Source organism: Penicillium angulare (assembly GCF_028827245.1).
Source record: "Penicillium angulare strain IBT 27051 chromosome Unknown utg000003l_segment0_segment0, whole genome shotgun sequence".
In the NCBI taxonomy this organism is placed as follows: Eukaryota; Fungi; Ascomycota; class Eurotiomycetes; order Eurotiales; family Aspergillaceae; genus Penicillium; species Penicillium angulare.
In genome coordinates this window covers 1,244,758-1,259,936 of record NW_026623162.1, presented here as the reverse complement: position 1 = coordinate 1,259,936, position 15,179 = coordinate 1,244,758, and the positions used below count along the sequence as shown (strand labels likewise).

At 48.5% G+C, this 15,179-nt stretch overlaps 4 protein-coding genes across 4 annotated transcripts; 1 reads left to right on the top strand and 3 right to left on the bottom strand.

The window, feature by feature from the left end:
* Positions 1-2,558: 2,558 nt before the first annotated feature.
* On the top strand, positions 2,559-6,610 carry N7478_002636 (putative nuclear migration protein; the record flags this gene model as incomplete). Its single annotated transcript, XM_056918850.1, has 2 exons — positions 2,559-5,640; positions 5,694-6,610. 2 exons carry the CDS (start codon positions 2,559-2,561, stop codon positions 6,608-6,610), a joined length of 3,999 nt encoding a protein of 1,332 aa, XP_056782008.1.
* A 2,162-nt stretch (positions 6,611-8,772) lies between these two features.
* On the bottom strand, positions 8,773-9,987 carry N7478_002635 (short-chain dehydrogenase; the record flags this gene model as incomplete). The annotated part of the gene is made up of 5 exons (XM_056918849.1): positions 8,773-8,906; positions 8,968-9,078; positions 9,144-9,324; positions 9,395-9,855; positions 9,912-9,987. 5 exons carry the CDS (start codon positions 9,985-9,987, stop codon positions 8,773-8,775), a joined length of 963 nt encoding a protein of 320 aa, XP_056782007.1.
* A 714-nt stretch (positions 9,988-10,701) lies between these two features.
* On the bottom strand, positions 10,702-11,046 carry N7478_002634 (cytochrome b5-like heme/steroid binding domain-containing protein; the record flags this gene model as incomplete). The annotated part of the gene is made up of 2 exons (XM_056918848.1): positions 10,702-10,779; positions 10,870-11,046. 2 exons carry the CDS (start codon positions 11,044-11,046, stop codon positions 10,702-10,704), a joined length of 255 nt encoding a protein of 84 aa, XP_056782006.1.
* A 442-nt stretch (positions 11,047-11,488) lies between these two features.
* On the bottom strand, positions 11,489-14,866 carry N7478_002633 (putative mRNA splicing factor RNA helicase (Cdc28); the record flags this gene model as incomplete). Its single annotated transcript, XM_056918847.1, has 1 exon — positions 11,489-14,866. One exon carries the CDS (start codon positions 14,864-14,866, stop codon positions 11,489-11,491), a length of 3,378 nt encoding a protein of 1,125 aa, XP_056782005.1.
* Between the last annotated feature and the right edge of the window lie 313 nt (positions 14,867-15,179).

Genomic DNA, 15,179 nt, shown 5'->3' with positions numbered 1-15,179 from the left:
CCTCCACCCTACGCCTTCAAAGTTCGAGTATTGCATTAGCGTTCCTGTCAAAAAAGAAACCTACAGGCTTTGACCCATAACCGATCGAATAACAGCTCGTTGCTGCAAATAGACCTGTCAAACGGCCCGTGTTTGCGTCGGGTCCCCTCACAGTGGGGATCAACGCCCCAGAATGGTTCGTGGAGATTGTTGCTCCTTCGAAGAGGCCTCGCCCCGTCTTCCGAGACTATCAAATAGTCGATTTATCAACGAGACTAGCAGTGATGGAACCTCGTGTCACGCAGCAGGGGGTGGAGCACAGCGGACTCGACAGCACATTATTGCCAATTATCATGGTCCCTTGTCGTCTCAATCGAAGCCCATGGGCCAATGATCTCCCTCGAGTTATTTTTCATTTAGCCGCGCCCAACATCCGAAAATTATGATAGATAATAACTATCACCATCGTGGCCGGGACCCTTGTTCGAAATTTCGATACACGTGGAGGAAGACTACAATATGCGGAACAGCATTTACAGCGTTCTCATAGAGGGAGCATCGCGTACCAGACATTTGCGTGGATTCTCACCCAAATCCAAAAAGAGGATCAAAACAGAACGCAGCTTCTTGTGTGGGTGCTGGAGCTGCCTCGGTGGGTACCTCGGATGGATCTTGCGGAAACGGAACCCCCGTTCTCTCTTCCCCTCCCCCTTTTTATTGCATTAGCTTCATTATTGTCAGACTCGTGGACTTTTCGGGTGGCAGCAAACATAGAGATATTTTTGCAGTGCCACGCCAAATACGAAGTCACCAACTCCCAGCCGCCAGGTCAGATGCAGCTTGCCCGTTCTAAAATTCTGAAACGCGGCCTACATATCCCGTGCAAACCAAAGGCTCTCATCGCACGAAATTACCTTCGACGATCATTTTGAGCGAACCTTGCTAGGGCGGACCGGCCAACGCCTGGAACAGGGGAACAGCCATCCCCAAACACGCTAACCAGCCCTCCTATTCCCTATGCAGCTTCCAGTCCAATCAATTTGACGCACTCATCTCCTTTGTGGCCTAGCATCGTCTTGATTGGTCTTGATTATGGTTATTGTTAACCAGCACAATGGATCATAGTCTCTTTTACTATCCACTAAGGACGCTGCAATCACCACAAAAATAAGGAGTGGCTTGATGTTTTCTTTGTCTTCGATGCACAGCCGACCGCACGACCTCGACCCAAAAGCTGAACGCGTTGTTTGGACCCATTCATACGCGCGGTGGGGCTACTTTCCGGCTCCCATCCCAGACGAACACCTTCCCCGAGTTGAGTCTACAACAGAATCCAGCGTAAATTGCGAATGAAAGCGGACGGTCGCAGATGCCTTTTTTCCTATCTATCTAAAATGGCCGCGAATTGAGCTGTGTTTGACTTTTCGGGCCGGATGTTGCATCAACGTCTATGAATTATGACCGGAATCTTTCACCACTTTAACTTTGATTTTGTTCCCCTTATGATCTTGAAATTCATCTCTTTTTTTTATTATCAAATTCCTTTTTCGGCATCTACGAGATTTCATAGTGGCTGGCAGCTTCCCCAGCCCCGAGGGCAACAAAATCATTCAATACATACTGTTGACCCTATTCAATCCCAATTGCAACGTCTAAGTCTGTCACACATGGTACATACATCGATATAAATATTGATGTTTCGGATATGAGAACCTAACCAGGCTCAAGATCCATGCTCGTTAGTGTCTTGGGTGGCAGCTTTCTGGTGGAGCCAGCTGCAGCTGGGCTAATCGGGTGGGTTTCTAGCTTCCCCATGTCCCCCTAACGAACACCCCTGGCTCTAATTTTTTTTTCTCGTGCATGGCGATGGCCCCGTTTATGCTCCTCGCATCCGGCACTGTTCCGACACTGGCAAGGCTGACCTAAAGGCTTAGGTCACTCTCCAATCTACGAAATCTGTAGCGGACAATTTCCCTTGGTTATCTCAGATCATTGCCTCGTTCGTAAGGATTGGCTGGTAGATCGTGTCCCGAATCCCAAAAAAGACCCGGTCGAGTGTGTCCACCTCTCCGGTCCCCCCGTCATAAAGTACGGTGGTGCTGAGCGATCGCGATCGACCCTCTTTTCTGGTGAAAGTCCTGTTCTAGGGGTTGACATCTGACTCGTCTTCTCGATCTTCCTTGTCCCACCCCCAATATCTGAAAAACCTGCATCATCTGTAAGTTCCTAGACCTGGAGGCCTCCGTGCATAGTCAAAACGGCTGCATTGGCTCTCCTCGCGCTCAGGCGTACATCCCGCATCCGCGTTGTAACGAGTGGCTGACTGGTTGTCGCACAGCAGCCACCGTTGGACCAATTACTCTATTTCCCCTCTGCATTACGGCCAGCGAAGAACGCGCAAATTGATGAGATATCATTTATTTTCAAAGCAACAACCCCTCTCCTGTACGAATGATCGAATTACGTTGAACACCGATTTATGGAACTGGGCTGTGTCGTGCTCTGGCCAGCACAAAGAAACGAGAAGACACAGGTAATGGTTTAAAAGCGTTTCCTTCAACTCAACGCGTAGCTGCGAGATGGCCACAGATCTCCAGTCCCCGGAGACCTCTATGGTCGAGCCGTCTCCCGCTCCGTCGAGTCCATCCCGAGCTCAATCGAAATCGAAATCGAGATCAAGATCTCGGCCGGCACGACGTCGTCACCGAGACTCCTCCCCCATACCATCATCTTCGCCACCGGGCCTACCTACACCCGCCTTCTCGCCGGATGGACAAAGTGAAGAAGAGGATATTGTGGAGGAAAATACACTGTCCCCGTTCGACCCCCGCAGAATTACACCTACGCTTCATGCGTCTCTTGTCTCCGAAATTCTTTCATTACGTCGAGATATTGAACATAAAACAAAAGCAATCGATTCTTTAGAACAAACCTTGGATGAATCGCGAACCGAATGCGAGACACTTGGGGACAATTTATCACAGGTTACCCGCGATGCTCGATCTTTAAGACATCAGATCCAGCTTCTAGAAGGTGGGTCTTCATCAGCAATTACAGAGCTGGCTCGTGAGCGAGATGATGCCGTGGAAAATATCAACGATGTTCGTAGGAAACTTGAACATGCGCAAAAGAAGGCACGCCATCGAGAAGATGAAGTCGAGCGGACCCATATGCTGTGGAACCGTGATCGAGAAGCATGGGAAAATGAGCGGCGGGGTATGGAGCGCAAGGTGCATATTGTAGAGGGTCGCCTTAAGACAGTGTTGAATGAGGTTGCAGCCGCTCAGGAAGCTGGGACACTTCATTCTCAGCATAGCGAAAATGATCTTTCCGCCAAAAGCAAGATCAAGGGAAGCGACACAGCTAGCGTAGCTTCCAGCAGCCAAGGTCGTCGGCGTACGAGCATGACTAGCGTGACTTCCGACGAGGGCAACAACGAGGCCGATTACCATAATGCTCGGTACTCGGTTATGAGTATGATTCCTGGGAAAGGCGATTCAGGCCTCAATCTCGCGCAAGAATTGGCATTTGATGAAGAAGAAGAGTTTGATGCAAGTGAGGATGAGAGACCAGATTCGCCCGAGGCGCTTCCTGAAGAACGACCAATGTCTGTCCTTTCACAATCATCTCACTCAGTAGCATCAAAGGCTCAAAAGATTCTCGGGCTTTCTATGCAAAATACAGGCTCGGTCACGGCGTTGGAGAACCGTGCCTTGGAAATGAATAGCCCATCCAAGTTGCATTATGAAGAAATACCTGTGGAGTACTGTGATATAGGAATCCAGTACTCCCCTCCAGCATCACCTGGTATGCCAGAAAAGGCAGATGACAGCTGCGATGTGATCAGCCATCCATTACAAGATACGGACCGCGAGACTCATCAGAGCAGCAATGATCTCAACATGAAAGACACTGGTGTGCTCACAATCGCCGTAGAAATGGTTTCATCGTCCTGCCAGACCGTTGGAGAACTCCCGAGTCCCCCATGGACACCCAAGGTTGCAGAACCGCCAATCCAACCAGAGAAGAAGACCTCCGAGCCAGTCCAGATGGCATCCGCATTTACCCAAACTGATCCAGAGCCGACTCCGGAACCCGCCAAAGCCGAGAGGGCATCTTTATCTCCCAATGATATCCAATCTCAAATGGATATCCCGATGATCGCGATCCACCCACCGGGCTCAGAGCCCCCATCGCCTCGTAATAGCGTTGTGCTTCCTCCGCAAACCAAAAATGTATCTGTTCAGACCAACTTCAGGTCAATTACGGAAGGCCGTTCCGTTGCCATTCAGACTGAAGAAATTCGTGTCGACCAACGACCTGTCAAGCTTCCTGCTAGCCTACTACCCTCAGCTCTCCGTGATTTACCCACCGCAGCTGAAATCAAAGAGTCCAACACCCAGACCTACCAGCCATATCGTGCACCTGTGCCTCCTCCACGTTCAGCCAAGAGGATGCAACAGCAACAACCGCCCCCGGAGCGCCCTGCAAAACCCCCACGTGCCCAGACCTCGGAGTCTGTACCGGCCTACCAGGCATATCCTGGAAACAATGATAATGGGCCCCTTTCAGATGATGTCCTATCCGGACTGAGACGGCCCTTCAGGTCTAGTAGCCTTTTCGCTGGGTTTGAGCAACTCAGTGATGATGAAGCCCCGGGGGCAGAAGAGCGGGACATATTTACTGATGATGAGCTTCTTAATCGACCCTTTGCCTCATATACCGTCCGCCGAGGCAAGTTGGTCAATGCTAAATCAAGGCCAAGCTTAGATGAAATGACTCTCCCTGAGATAGATGAACATGTATCAGACCCCGAATCTCGACCGTCTCAGACTGGTCGCGCCTCATCCCGTGCAACTCAACGAACAACTTCGAGTGGCCGCCAACCTGGAATGCGCAAAATGGCGATGATTTCTAGTGGTGCAGTAGCACACCAAAAGCCTCGTGCTCGCAGTCCTAGTGACCCAAGCCTTGACAGCGGTAGTGTCACCTCAAGTATTGCACCCCCATTTCCAGTTCCAATTCGTCTCAGCTCGCGCAATGTTCCATTGAATGGCAGTGATGGACCCCCAAGCCCGACTCGCTCTGCTGGCCGGCAATTTTCGGATCGCGGAGCACGTACAAATCTGGCGCGACGACCAACACTTCGTCGAGTTCGCTCTGCTGCCACGATGTCCCAAAGCGATCTCGCTGAGCGTCCAGAGACACTCTCATCACCGGCTCGTTCCGCATCCCCATTCGCGCCCGAGAGTCCTGTGTACCGCCCGCCCCTTCCAGTTGATGATATCACAGCTCCTCGCGAGCGTCGGGCCCCTGCGAAACGACCCTCTCATCGCCCAGCGGTGCCTTCCATGAACTGGGATAATGAACGACGTGACTCGACAGGCGGTGTACAGCCAACGAGTGTTGTCGATGCAATTGCTCAGACGATGGTTGGCGAATGGATGTTCAAGTATGTTCGTCGGCGCAAGTCATTCGGCATGGGCGAATCCAAAGAAGCCTGGGAAGGTCGGAATCCAGACGAAGTATCAGCCAATATTACTAATAGTGGAGTGCGCCATAAGCGATGGGTTTGGCTGGCACCTTACGAAGGTTCTATTATGTGGAGCAGTAAACAACCAACAAGTGGGCCTGCCTTGCTGGGCAAGAGTGGCCGGAAGTGTAAGCAATTCTCATTGTTCGCAAGTGATTATTCTCTGACTTACATGATCTAGTTGCTATTCAATCCGTGTTGGATGTCAAAGATGACAACCCACTCCCTAAGGGCTCAGCTGGAGCTCCAATTCCTTTCAACCGCTCTATCCTAGTACTCACACCGCAACGTGCTCTCAAATTCACCGCACTGACCATCGAACGCCACTACGTTTGGTTAACTGCGCTTTCATTCCTTAGCCATTCCTCAATGGGTCTTCAGGATCTAGCTGTATTACCACCAGTACCACAAGAGGAAGCTGCTTCAGCCATACCTCACCACGCAGCCTTACGTCGCAATCCAATTCGCGACTCCATTCGTGTAGCGAAGGGTCGCCCACGACCTATGCCCAAGGGCAAACGCTCCTTCCCCGACGCCTCGGTTCCAGTGCCTGAACTCCCAACTGAGGATCTAGAGAGTCTCAACTCAATGGCTGCTGATGCCCCTCATGTTCCACGTTTCTCTAATCATAATCAACATAATCGCAAGCGCAGCAACACGGCACCTCGGCCTCCTGCACTTCACGCAATCCGCAGCTTCTCGAGCCAAGGTACCATGCCCTCTTCTCATAGTGGCACGACTGCCGGGTCCGCCGAGGCATATTTCTCGCCTGTCGCACCGCCCGGTCTCCCTCCTGGAATTGCAAGTGGCGGTAGCACCATGAGCCGTCGCACCTCCGAAGCAAGCGGCCGTACAACCAACACCACTGCAAGCAACATGTTCGATATGGGCACTGTCCGTATGGAAGCGTTCATAGATCATCACGCGGAACAAATTAATCGGCCTCGTGTTGCACCCCCACAACCACCACTACCACGCCAGCGACATGTACGCAAGGCTTCTAGTCAATGGAGTCAAGGCCGATATGAGTATGATGCTCCCTCTGTTGACGACAGCGAACTTTCATTCCGACCCGATGATCCCTTCCGTGGGTTTTAAATCATCTTAGTTTCATTGTTTAAACCTTTCATTGTGGCTTTTCGCGTTCCTTGAGCGTCGGTTTGCATCCACCTCCATTCTTCCCGATATCCATTTATATTCTTTACTCTTTTCTCTTTCCGTCTTCTGTCTTCCTTCTGCCCCCCAACATGTGCCGTTGTATATACCTAAGAGCTCTTGTTTTTGGCCTGTATGCCTTTTATTTATTTTCTACTCTTTCTTGTTTAACATACATTTTTATTGTTTATTTTGAAGGGTTCTGCGATTTTTTGACCATGTTGATACCATTGTGCGAAAGGTTCCCGATGTTAGACAGCGGAGGAAAAAGAAGAGGCGTTGAAATCAAGATTCTCACTATACCCGAACTAGTCTTCGTGTCTGATCTTCCAACCATTTGTGAAATCTATAGGACTACTCCGAAATCCATGCTGTTTAGTGACTGACTCTCAAAACGTCTATTCATGTGTATGCCTATTGAGGGTCATGTGATTATTATCATGACTGCCTCAGGGCAATGAGGCTGACACAATAGCTGCGAACGACAGCACTTCCCTACACATCAATATGGGTCAGAAGTGGCCGTTTGCACGCAACTGTAAATCACGATAGGCAGAAGCTCCTGGCGCGCTGAAAGCTGTCGAACATGTATAAACAGGAAAGTCAAGGTGCGCTAGTTCTTTCATTTATTCAATCACGGTTCCCCATCTCTCTCGATCGATTAGTGGCGTTTCCAAGTGCGACAAAAATAAGCCTGAATGTTTCCGGTGTAAATTCTCATACAGAAAATGCGGTGGATATAATCAATTGTACGCATTTTTATTCAGACAGGCACATCATGCTGATGAGCGACACAGAAATGGCACAATGCTTCGAAAGGACCTTCCATGTCAGGAAAACCAATCTTCTCTTTCCATATTTCAGGGCAAGAAGCAATTAATCTCTCGATTCTTGGACGACTATCTTCCTCCAAAGACATGTGGGTGGAGAATTTCTCCGGCTTTCTAGACTCGCAGTCAACTATTATGGAAACATCATTATCCATCCTTGCCTTGATGCATTTGGCCAGGTCTCTCAAGAAGATTCTGCTCTAGCAGAAAATAGTAATTATTACTATAGTATACTCATGAAACAGATTCTTGGTCTTAGGGAACTCAAGGATCCTACCGATCTCATTCGCGCCGGAATGATCCTAGCGCTGTATGAGACTTATAATCCGATCCCAAACCAGGAAAATGCATGGCCGATCCATGTAAAGGCAGCTTGTGATTTGATGAAGGAGCCTCATTGTCAAAATAGGAATCTATTCAATGAACACGACATGCGTCGGTTGTATACTATGGAGGTAAGGCATTGCATCATATCGAGAATGACAGCTTTTGTACTAAACTATGTGTAGTTTCTTCGCATTTGTAATACGGACTCTCTCAGCCCCCCCCAAGCCCTTACTTTCGGACTGGGTCTTCGAACATGTTTGACCAGCTTCTTGAACTAATCCTCCAAGCAGCTATATCATTCTATGGCTATCAAAAAACATACAAAACGGAAGCTTGGGCCTGACAGCTGCCAAGCGTATGTTAACAGCCGCGACCAGTTACGAAACTAAACTTCTTACATGGTACTGCCAACTTCAATGTCAAAATGATCAACCACTTTTTATGGCTCAAGGCGATCCACGCCGGCAGCAGGCGGTTATTAACTTCCCAAACATTTCTAGGATGCCCCTATTGTTGATTTATTGGCTAGGGATGGTGGTAGTCTATGATTCTATGTTTGAGGCACTATATTCCCTTACACAACGAAGTTCTTTGGAGAATTATGGCGACTTTCAACAAAAGATGAAGGAAACGGATGCCATTTTTCGTCTCTATGTTGCTCATATAACCCAGTGTCAGGCTGGTTTTAACACTGGAAACGGGCTGGGAACTTCGATAATAGCATCGGCGAGTCTTCCGGCTGCACATAGAATCTATCTCCCACGCGAGATGCGAAAGCCTTATGATAATATGGCATTAGAGGCATACTAATAATCGTGTTCTTCATTACATCACTGAACATAAATTTACCAAAGATAAGAAAGTTTTCTACCTTGCTGTGTTCTCTCTCTTTTAGCTCAAGACAGTATTTCTATACTCGATTAAAGCCCGATTCAAGAGCTATCAGGCCTATTTGAAAAATTTCTGATCCACAAGATCTTCGCTAAGAATCCACAGCTTCTCTGCATTTTGAGGATCAAGGGCATAATCTGCCGCCTCGTCATTTCTCACTGCATTACAGGCCAGATAAGATCCATTATTGTCTGTGTATCTTGTCAATACCGATAACCATTGGTCTCACATTGTTGTTCCAAAATAACCCACCGGACATTTTTGGTTCGTATGCTGCTACGATCAACTTGGCGGCACCCTGACTCTGCGTCGTCCAGTTGAACTTTGGGTCGTTGTTGAGAGTCCCATCGGGATGCCTCCATCCTGGGTTTAATGCGTTAGTAAGTCTGTTAAAATATAACTAGTCGAGCACTGAATAGATGACAAACTAGAGTTGAGCCAATCCTCGTTCGTCAAATATTTGACTAGTCGGGTGACAATTCGCCCGGGATAAAGACTGAATGCTTCTACTCCCTTATCTCCAAGCCTCTCTGCCAATGATACAGAGTAAAACATGTTAGCAGTCTTGCTTTGACCGTATGCTTGCCACTTGTCATAGACTTTGCCCTCCTGTTTAGATTGTTGGTTTAGTTATTAGATCAATAAACAGACAAGAGTCGATATGTTTAGGGAAGCACACCTCGAATTTATAATCATCAAACCGGATAGGTTCTCTCTTGTGCCCTAAGCTGCTCACATTGGCCACGCGAGTGCCGGAAGCTCCCCGTCGTAAGATCTCTTCCAGCACCAAATTTGTAAAGAGAAAATGACCTATGTGGTTTGTTCCAAATTGCAGCTCGAGTCCGTCTTTTGTGAGAGAGAAAAGTGATGCCATTACCCTTGCGCTGTTGATCAAAATATCTAGTGTTTCAGGGTAAGATTTGACCTCTACAGCGGCTTTGTGAACACTCTCCTGAGAGCTCAGGTCGATAACAAGAAGTCTTGTCTGGACATTAGGGGTTTCCAGCTTGATTGTTCGGTCTAGTTCTTGAAGTGCCTGGCTATTCCGACCTGCGAGAACAAGCAATGCTGGTGCACGGCATGAGATTTGGATCACTGCTTCACCTCCAATACTGCCTGGAGTCACACCGGTGACCAAAACTGCATTGCGTCAGTTGCTTATCTTGAAGTTTCGTCTTTAGAAACCCGGTGAATACCTTTGCTGTCCTTGATCTGCGAAGAGAGGACTTTACAGACTTCTTCACCATAAGCATCTGCTTCAAATTGGGCCATATTAATATTTTCAGATAATTTCTGGTTCTCATGTTTGGGAATGAAAAGAAAAGATAGCTTACAACTTGAAGCAGGGGATGTTGGCGACTTAAATATCGTTCATCGCCGCACATAACACATAACTCCATTCAAGATAACTTTCTTCTAAGGATCACTGCCAATTAGAATTCATTAAACGCCGAGGATATACTTCATACCCACCGTCGTCCATAGTTCAACTATACGGAGTTTGGTAAAGGTCTCATGGCTTATTTCCTAACCCCAGTGATATGTAGTGTTTAACCAATGAGATCTAGAATAACACCGAGATGCCCCCACAATAGATCTGCTCTCAAATCCCTCGGCGGTTTAATTTATCATTTCTTATAATTTGCTGGAAATTCCTGTTATGGAAATCTATTATGTATCTTACGTGATCATAAGAGAGAAGGAATCCACTGTGGTAATTATATCACGTTTGGGATACGAAGGCAATAAAACTCTTGGATGAAAGAAGCAAGCAAAAATGTAGTATATCACAAAAAGATACGCGGGTATAAACATTCGAAATGAGGTTTCTTCGCTATCGCTGCATACATTCAAAGATCCCAAGTCTATTAGATCCTGACAATTGACATCCTCCATGGTTGTAGTCTGATCTCATCCCGGCGGAGATACTCCGATCGTGTAGGGTAAGGAACACATCTCTCTGGTTCTCTTCTTTTCGATCTGTGATCACAGCTTAGGAGCCTCCTTCACGTCGCCGATCTTCAGCTTGGGCGAGTACTTCTTCAGCACGGACTCGTTGTGGTACTAGTGGAGAGAAGGGAGTTAGCTTTGCTTCACCAAGGAGTGCGTCGAAGCAATCGATATTGATGAAGAAGAATAAGCAAATTGACATACCTTCCAAAACTGCTTGGATGCATCCTTGCCCGCTACGCGCTTCAGAATCTTGGCGCCTCCAGGGTGCTCATCCACGAACTGGGTCACATCGTACACGGCATTGTCGACAATGATGTACAGGCCCTTGTCCGCGGTGTTGTGGGCGGCGACATCGGCTGGGGTAAATGTTTGCGACATAGTGATATTTCCACGAGTATGTGATATGGAATACGTTGGTAAGAGAGGGAAGAGAGAAAAGGATCAAAGGTGACGTTATTTAGGGAACGTCTGTTCAATGTTGGAGGATCTGGACAAGCCACATTGAACTGGAGTAGAATGAATGGGGCAATGCGGGGCCGAGGTTAGCCATTTACCGCGGTCACGAGCATCACAAATAGCTGCTCTCCGATTGGTCCAGAAGGCGACCGAAGAAACCGAGGTTGGAACATCTGGACGTCTCTTCTACTACAGAGTGTATAGTATAGTAATGTATGTACTGTGTCGCTGTAACTATAACTAGACTATGAAGTATAGATTTGACCACTGCTCCATATGTTGGTTTGAATATCTTTCATCATATTTTACATTCAATAGGCGTAATTCAACACAAAATTGTAACTATGAACAACATTGAATCACATCATGTCCGACTCTTCTCTCCTGTAGCCCCAGTGCCCTTGGGTACTTTACGGTCCAATCCAAGTGACTCAAGGTCCTTCTTCTTATAATAGTGTGGCGCAACTTCCACCAGCCATTCAGCCTGCAGAGGCATATTACTGCGCATGTATTCCTTGCTAGTAAGCACCAGCTCAAAGTAGATGACCCAACGTGGGTTGACTTCAAACAGTGTACTGGATGGATGCAGATACACCGATTGGCCGTTCTTAATCGTGCGGTAGCTATCTCCTCCACGCTGGAGACGTGCAGCATTGGGGAAGAATCCAGATGTAATGGCCTTTTGGATCGGCATGAAGTTACTGGCACCACAAGTGCTGACAGACACCTCTACACGGTCGCATAGCTTGGCAAGCTGGTCGCGGACATCGCGCGCCCGAGTGAGACTACGTTGCTGCAGGAAATTCTCCTTGGCCCAAACGACACTAAAATCGGAGTCGACCCATTGATTCCAGATATTGAGCAGTGTGAGATGATCGCCACCGTCCTTAACGGTGAACCGGTTGCGCGCACTATCTGCATGAATCTTCTTGTCCTTCGGTCGGAAGAACAGTGCGCTGGCCTCGCTCAACATTGACACAATTGAAAGGACCTCCTCCACGCAGCCATATTGACCTGCCGCCAGGATCGCCTTCGCCAACATCGGGTCTGTTGGGAACTCGGCCATCTGTCGACCGACCTTGGTCAAATCTCCACGATCGTTGAGAGCTCCCAGGGCATATAATTGCTCCAGGGCTCGAATGATCGTCTCTGCTGGCGGGGGGTCCATGAAGTCAAAGTCCAGGAGTTGATCAATACCCAAAGATTTCAGCATAAGAATCACACCATTTAGGTTCGTGCGCTGAATCTCGGGTGTAGTGTTTTCCTCCAGTTCATTGTAGTATGCCCATTTTGTGTAAAGTCGGAAGCATTTTCCTGGGCCAACTCGACCAGCACGACCAGCTCGCTGATTAGCGGAAGCTCGAGAGCACGGTGTGACTACTAGACTCTCCATGCCCGTCCGTGGGTTGAACACATTTTCTTTGACAAAGCCGGGGTCGATCACGTACACAATTCCATCAATGGTCAGACTTGTTTCGGCAATATTAGTAGCCAGAACCACTTTACGCGCCTTGGGCGGCGTAGGCTCGAAAATCTTAGACTGCAAGTCAGATGGCAAATTGGCGTAGATAGGACAAATAATCATTTCTGGTATTTTACTCCCCAATTTTCGAGCTGTTTCTTGAAGACTCTGTTCGGCAGCTTCAATCTCTTCTTGTCCAGTCAAAAACACCAAAATATCGCCAGCACCTTGCGTAACATGGATTTGAAAGACGGTAGTGATGGCTGCTGCTAGGTAATTTGCTTCTGGCTGAGATGTATAGTGAACATCAACGGGATACCTTCGACCAGGAATATTGAAAATTGGCGCATCATCGAAATATTTCTGGAACTTCTGTGCGTCCATTGTTGCAGAAGAGATCAGAAGTTTGAGATCTGGTCGGGCTTTAGCGATATCTTTAAGAAGACCACATGCAATATCAGTTGGCACCGTTCGCTCGTGGGCTTCATCGATCATCAGTGCTGAGTATTGACCAAGGTCAGGCTCAGTCAGCAATTCTCGAAGGAGCATACCATCTGTCATGTATTTGAGGATGGTCTTGTCGCTTGTGTTGTCCTCAAAACGGATAGCGTAGCCAACCTCGTTTCCAATCTTGGTGCCCATTTCCTCTGCTACACGAGCTGCTACACTCATTGCAGCCACTCGACGTGGCTGCGTGCAACCGACCTTCAAGCCGCCCTTAGTGAAGCCAGCCTCATGAAGATACTGGGGAATCTGTGTTGTCTTTCCAGAACCAGTCTCACCAACAATGATGAGAACTTGATGATCGTGTACAGCTTGAATGATTTGATCGCGAAACTGGTAAATAGGCAAACTTTTTCGAGTCTCCTCCATTGTTGCAGCTTTCTTCTCCGCCACATTCACCTGCTCCTGAAAGCGGCGTTGCTCCTGGGTCAATGGCTTCTGGGTGCCCTCGAGCTTGGCGTCCATGACAAAATTAATCTGCTGGGAATCGTCGAAGACATATTCATAATCACCCTCATCGACAAACTCGGCTTTGTTGATCTGAGCTTTGGCTTTGGCGGATTGTTCCAGCTCCCACTCTTCGTGCTCTGTAACAAACTTCTCTTGTCCGGCCTCGTCGCGTTCCACGTAGCGCTTATATAGAGCATCCTCTTTCTTTCTGCGATCGATCTTTCCTTTCTCCGTAATATAATCATCCGGCATCATATAGCCATCGCGGTGGTCGTCAATTCGTAATCGCTCCTCGGCAATCCGCAGGACCTCTCTGTTGCGTGCGAATTCCTCCTTCTCGCGACGAGTCAGATTCGGATTCTCGCGTATTTCAGCAGCTTCTTCCGCAACTTGGCGCCGCAATAATGCCAATCGTTCCGTTTCACGCTTTTTCAAATATTCTTGGCGGGAGCGAAGTCGCAAATCAGGCATTACTTGCGCCCGGGCATCGGCATTGTCGGCTAGTTCTCGGCGCCGTGCAGCTTCACCGTCGCGAGTCCGATCCTCCACGATCTTCTTAGAGCGACTATCATCTTTGTTGGCCAATCGTTTCGCAAATTCGTCTCTCTCTCGTAGGTCGCGTTGGCGATCGAGTTCTTCTTTAGTCTGGGGATCAATGTCTTCGGCTGGGGATGCGGAGCGGGGAGAAGCAGATCCATCTTCAAGTCTCGTGCGCTTCGAGGGTGATTCGGCAAAGTCGTCCTGGCCTGCGTCGGAGTAGATCTCATCTTCTGGGATATCCTCATCGCCCCACCGGTCATCGAAATCGTCGGCATCCTTCTTGCGCAACTTCTTCGATCGCGGCCGATCGCGGCTCTCGGCGTCACGGCTGCGGTCGCGCTTTCGGGTATCATCTTTCTCCCAACGACTTTGAGCCTCTGAATCCTTGCTATTTTGGCCTCTATCTCGGTCTGAATCTCTTTCTCGGTCTCGGCGTCTTCGTCGGTCGCGCTCTGCTTCCACATTTACAGGGCCCAATGTCGGTTCCGGTTGCAGGTCCTCGCCCATATCCACCATACTATATTTCTTTTTTGTAGATGGTTTGTTCGTGGAGCCGGGGGCCGCTGAGCTGCTGGGGGTAGGTGCTTTGCCTACGCGAGAGAAGAGCTGTCCGCAAAATGCGCCAATTTCATCGGGGCTGCCATCAAGGAATGAAATCAATTTGCCTTGAAGGGAGGAGACAGACTTTGCTGAGCTAGCCTCGGCGAGTACAAAGTCTACAGCGATCGGATCTGACGCGCCTGTGAGGCGGATCAAGGAATCCGACACGAAAGTCTTGTTGTCCATGATGCGTACGGGTCCTTGTGTGGGTGATGAGGGTGGTTTTTAACCTCGATATTTGTCAGGTGATGGAGGAAAAAGGAGCGATTTTAGATGATGTGGCACATGACGCCCCGTTAAGTGTGTTTTGAAAATAGATTAGAGCCTAGTTGGCAGGCGAAATAAGTGAGGATGGTGATAGTCGAAATTAGAAGTTGGAGATTTGCGGAGCTCGGAGGTCGAATGCCAAGACTCCAGTCCAGCGCCGCAGTGGCAATCGGTGCTACTGCTAACTACTATCACCTCGAAGTGGGTTTTGAATACACGTTGAACATCATAT